Below are 5712 nucleotides of genomic sequence, written 5' to 3'. Positions count from 1 at the left end.
TTTCCTTTTCGCCTTAACCAAATATTTTCCGAACGACCACCAAAATCACTTTACTCACTGTTCTAACCGCTACGTATATCCTTCATCTCTTGTTTAGCAGAAGTCAAAAGAGCCTTGTTTCCATGGCTATGGGATTTTATAGGGTACCCTTGCTACGGCGGTTCCCTATTTGTTCTCCAGCGCTACCTTATTCTTCTTCCTCACTTAAACCTAACCCTAAAATCAACATTATCTCAGCCTCTCTTTCTACAACCGAAGAATCTACTTCTTCTTCTTCTTCACTAATTCAGCCTACACAAAACACGCGTACTCTATGGAAGCCAATGTGTCTCTATTTTACTCAAGGTAAGTGCACTAAGGTAATACTACTCTCACTCAACCTTCTCTGAGCCAAAGTTTTTACTAAGAGCCCATTTGGCTTAGCTTAAAAAAAAAACAGCTTATAAGTCAAAAAAATAAGCCAGGCTATCCAACTTTTTTTTTTTTGCTTATTCTAAGTACTTTTTTTTAACTAATAAGCTGGTTTGTCAGACATTAAAAAAATAAAAAATAGCTTATAAGCTGGTTTGACAACTTATAAGCCAATCCAAATGAGCTCTAAGGAGTGTTAAAATATGAAAATGTAGACAGCAAACATATACTCTTTCCAATTTATGGCACCATTTGACTCCGCACAATTAAAAAAGAAAGGTTTTGGAATTTGTGATTTAAAATAAACTTTACATATTTTTGGGTGACTATAAAAAGAGAATTTTAAGTTGAATTATTTCGAATTATAGAAAAGTGCTTTCGTTTGCTTTTTTTGAGCCATGGGTCTATTGAAAACAGTGTCTCTCTATAAGGTCTGCGCACACTTCACTCTCCCCAGATTCCACTTGTGGGATTATGTTGTTGTTATTAATGATATTTTTTTTGAGACAGACCAAAAATGAAAGTGTGTACACATAAATTGGGACAGAAGGAGTAGTAGTTATACGTGAGTTAAAATTTTGACTCTAGTCCTTAAAGCTACATGAACCTAGTAACTTACTAAGAGCCCGTTTGGATTGGCTTATAAGTTGCTTATAAGCTGTTTTCAGTTTTTTTGAGTGTTTGGCTGGCCAGCTTAAAGTCATTTTGTGCTTAAAATAAGCTCAAAAAAATAATTGGGCCCGTTTGACTTAACTTATCTAAAGCAGCTTATAAGCTGAAAACAACTTAAAAGCCAAAATAATAAGTTAGGCTACCCCAACTTATTTTTTTTAAGCTTATAAGCTGCTTAAAATAACCCATCCAAACAGGCTCTAACTTTAGTTCAAACCTTGAATTTGTATTAAAAAAATTCATTTAATATGTATAAATAATTTATCCAGAATCTGATAAACAGAAAGGTTTGTAATTCAGAATTCATAAACTAATTTTTTTGGCTCGGCCTTGCTCTTGTGGCTATTCACTTGACTTCAACATTAAATAATTTGTTTCTTACTTCTCTGTTCCGAATTAAACTATATAGATGGATGATCCTATGCATATTGATACGTTTAATCATAATTGCTCGTTGGAGTTTATGCAAAATGCTGCTGGGCTTAAGAATTTGAGGAAGCAGGAGTTGGAGTACTTTTTGGTGCTTGATTTGGAGGGTAAAGTTGAGATACTCGAGTTTCCTGTTCTCCTGTTTGATGCTAAAACCATGGATGTGGTCGACTTGTTCCATAGGTCAGTTTTCGTTAGCTTAGCTTTAATGTCCTGTTAAATGCAGTATGATTGTTGTGATGGCACAGTGACAAGTGTCTTATGTGCTTGAGCTATTATTGGAAGGATGAAATACTAGCATTCAATAGTTATATATGTCTGAGAAATCACAAATTCAGTAGCAATTATGTGCATGGGTGCTTTGAAAGACCTATTTAAGCTGCATTTTGTTCACAAGATAGAATGTTATAGATTTAGGATTATTTGATGTTGCGTGGAGTGGAATAACCTCTGGATGGAGAGTAGAACTTACCACAGTGCACACATAATCAAATGATCAAAGTGCATACTTTGATGATACTTTGACTGATACAAATAGTTATAGAGAAACATTAGTAGGACTAAGGCAGGAAAAGCCATAAAGATGCACGTCTGATGGTAGTAGAACTACATTAAATTTGCTTTGGGAGGATTTATCTTTGAAAATGAAAAATCCAACAACATACCCAGTATGATCCCACAATAATGTCACATATACTTCTCAAAACCACAACTGCAAGGGAGTGATGAGCTCCATGTGCATTAAACATTTGCAAGTGAGTAAGCTGCCAGGATGAGTCTTGGTTCACTTAGGAAGCAGGTAAAGAAACTGGAAACAAGCCATGAGCTGTTAAGGTTTTATAAAATTGAAGGAGGGGGGAAGGTTGTTACCTTATTAACATAATCTTCTTCTCTAAACTATGTTGCTGATATTCCATTAGAATAGTCAGTGACCCATTCTTAACCATAACATACAATCGGTGGCATAACCCTTTCCGAAAACTCACCCAAGCTTTGTTTTATCTTATTTTATTTATGTTATGTTATGTTATTGTTGTGTGTAATATTGGCAGTTTGGTATGTATTTGCCACCTTTAACAGGAGACTGCTGCATGAAATTTGTCATATCATATTGCTACGACATGAAGTGGAACAAGTCCATTATTGATTACATGACTTATTAAGGTTTGTTAAGGGGGTGGAGACACAAAAAATTGGACCTCCTTCGTCAAAAATTACACTATGTAAATAGGGGCAAAATAATTTTTTTTAGCACATATATGTATAAGTTGTTGAATCTCCCAAGTATAAGAATTTTTCTTTTTGAATTCCCTGCTCGCCACAGGTTAGATTATTGTATTTAAACATTTTGCACTTGTGTGAAAGACTATGTTTCAATGCTGGGAATGTAGCGTTGTGTTCTATTTGTCAAGATCCATCTTGATTTTTTTTTTTATTGCTACAGGTTTGTGAGGCCAACAAAAATGCACGAAGAAAGAATAAATCAATATATAGAAGGGAAATATGGAAAGCTAGGAGTTGATCGGTATGGTATCTACTACGGTAGTTTGAAATACAATTCAGCTCTTGGTACTTTGTGTCTTTTGCTTTTTATATGAAAAATTGAAATATAGTTATATCACATGTTAACTAGAAACATGCGACTCCATGCCTTTAGTTCGTTTCTTCAAGAAAAGCATTGTTTCCTCTTTTTTCTTTCTTTATGTAACTTAAGAGCTTCCCATGAGAGTTCTTTATCTTTCTTTCTTTTTTATGAACATAAGAATGAGCTCTTCACTACTTTGTGATAGCTCCAGAGTGGCAGCTTTTCATTATGGCATCAAGGTCACAGGTTTATATATGGAACCAGCATGTATGCTTAGTTTAAACTTTAAGGTTGTGGACACATTATCCTCCTACACCCTGTAATGTTGCAATTCTTTAAGCTAGGTTGCCTTCTTAATAAGACGTATTCACAAGAAACACTGGCACCAAGGAGTGTAGCTATAGGAAACATACTTGCAAGATCCAAATCTGTTGTTAAATCATCAAGATACGACAAAAAATTTCTATATTTGGATGTTTTTAGTGGAAGACAATGGTGAGGACTCTGTAGCTAAATAAAAGTTGGATCACTATGCATGCTTAATTGCTGATAGAAATTAATTCCAATTCATCCTCGTTAACCATGAAAGCATGCACCGTCTTTGCAACAGTTGTTAATTCCTGGATCTGACTCTTAATGTTGTTCATTTGCATGTATGGCAACTCATGCAGTGTCTGGCATGATACAGCTATACCATTTGCGGAAGTTATTGAGCAGTTTGAAGTTTGGCTAGGTGAACGTCAGTTATGGAGAAATGAACAGGGTGGCTGTCTTAATAATGCTGCCTTTGTTACTTGGTGAGTTGTTGCTATGAATGAAATATTAAACAAATGCTACTCCCTCCGGTTCATAATAAGTGTCCACTTACATAATCAAGAAGGAAGTAATTATTTTCTTAGGTGAGTTTTTATGTAATCAAGAAACTATATTAACTAGGTAGTATTTAATTAAGGATAGTTTAGTCAAAATACCTATTTTCTTCTAGGAGTTAGCATTTTTTTAATGGGTGTGCTAAAGGCTAAGTGGACACTTATTTTGAACCGGAGGGAGTACTGTTTAACTGAAAGTATCAGTTGATGGTTAAACTTTGTTATTTTTCTGTTACCATTATCAAAAAAAAAAAAAAACTTTGTTATCTGATATTATAGTCAGAATGCAAATTTAAATGTGTGGGAAAAGTCATTTGGATTTGTTGTGTCCTATATGGATAACTTGCAGATGCTCATATCTAAAAAGGTGCTACAGCCACTTTCTTGTGGTGCATTTGTCACTAACCGGAGAATTACCTGTTTTTAGCTGTACTAGCCCATGTTAGAGCTTCCTATTTGGTAGCACGAGCAATGAGCATATTCATTGTTACTGTACAACTTGCATTGACGTATCAGTTTTAAGGTTATATCATGAAGTTAAGATTTGCATGTGATGCCAGAATAATGCTGCCTTTAAACCTGCCTTTCATATTTGAGTATTTTATAATTAATATTTTGTTTTTATCCCATGTAAAAAAGGGAGGGGGCATGACATATTTTCATATGGTTTTGCATTGTTGAATATAATTTTATAAAAGTTAGACCAAGAAGCTAATGTTCACACAGTGTATTGCGTTGTAATCAACAGAGCAAGTAAATACTTCTGAGTGACTGAATTCAATTTGTATATGGCAGTGGGAACTGGGATCTGAAGACTAAAGTTCCCCAGCAGTGCACCGTAGCAGGGATGAAATTGCCACCGTATTTCATGGAATGGATTAATCTGAAGGATGTGTTTTTGAACTTCTACAAGAGAAGGGTGAGTATGCAAGCTTTTAACAATGACAATCTCTCAGATTGATTTAGGAATTTTAGATTTTCTCAACTTCTCTCTTACATTCCTCTTCCTTTTTGTATACTTTTTGGAATATATAATTGCGTATGGTTTTACTTCATTGATGGTAGGCCCCAGGAATGCTCTCGATGATGAGGGAACTCCAGATTCCTTTGTCAGGAAGCCATCACCTTGGAATAGATGATTCAAACAACATAGCAAGAGTAGTACACCGCATGCTAATTGATGGTGCCCTTTTGCAGATTACAGCTAGAAGAGACCCTCGTTCTCCTGAAAAAGTTGAATTTCTTTTTAAGAATTGCATTGTATAACTAGTTTCAGCTGAACTGTTTTGTTAGCAGCGAAACATTTTTAGATATCCTTCCCCTTAAGTTGTTCTCAAGTTTCAGTTGAGGTCTCTTGTATTCTGCAAATCATCATACTCACCCATGCACCCAACCCCTGCCGAGCAGAAGAAGGAAAAGCAAAAAAGAAGAGACGAAGAAGGTAAAAGAAAAAAACCTATCAGTGGAGACTTGCATCAGTGGTTGTACATTAATATCATCTCCTTTCAATTGGTAGATTATGCACCGAGTTGGTGTTGTTTTTACTGGGAAAATCATAAACTTTTCTTGGTTGGTTGGGCTGGTTCCATGGGTTTGTTCTTGTTTGACCATTGTTTCCCCCTTCTTCTTGCAATCATTAAATGTATTTGCAGGTTATTAGCATTTTTGTTCTTGTAACTAGGAACAAAGGCAAACAGCCTGACAATAAGTCTAATTGAGCTGGAAACTAGTTAGTGTTCCCTTTAA

The 5712-nt window shown here is 35.3% G+C and overlaps 1 protein-coding gene across 1 annotated transcript; it reads left to right on the top strand.

Annotated features, from left to right (window-relative positions):
* Window positions 1-5712, top strand: LOC132618176 (uncharacterized exonuclease domain-containing protein At3g15140). Its single transcript, XM_060333234.1, has 6 exons — window positions 1-359; window positions 1493-1695; window positions 2957-3037; window positions 3769-3894; window positions 4762-4885; window positions 5032-5712. The coding sequence occupies exons 1-6, from the start codon at window positions 123-125 to the stop codon at window positions 5230-5232; spliced, it is 972 nt and encodes a 323-aa protein (XP_060189217.1). The 5' UTR covers window positions 1-122; the 3' UTR covers window positions 5233-5712.

This window comes from Lycium barbarum, chromosome 11 (assembly GCF_019175385.1).
Source record: "Lycium barbarum isolate Lr01 chromosome 11, ASM1917538v2, whole genome shotgun sequence".
NCBI classification, from domain to species: Eukaryota; Viridiplantae; Streptophyta; class Magnoliopsida; order Solanales; family Solanaceae; genus Lycium; species Lycium barbarum.
This window is presented reverse-complemented; position numbering and strand designations above follow the sequence as displayed.

Excerpts from the sequence above, each read along its gene's own strand:
- LOC132618176 (XM_060333234.1), top strand. The coding sequence starts at position 123 with ATGGCTATGGGATTTTATAGGGTACCCTTGCTACGGCGGTTCCCTATT. Across the intron at positions 3,038-3,768 it reads GGAAAGCTAGGAGTTGATCG|TGTCTGGCATGATACAGCTA; the intron begins GTATGGTATCTA and ends CAACTCATGCAG. Across the intron at positions 4,886-5,031 it reads TGAACTTCTACAAGAGAAGG|GCCCCAGGAATGCTCTCGAT; the intron begins GTGAGTATGCAA and ends CATTGATGGTAG.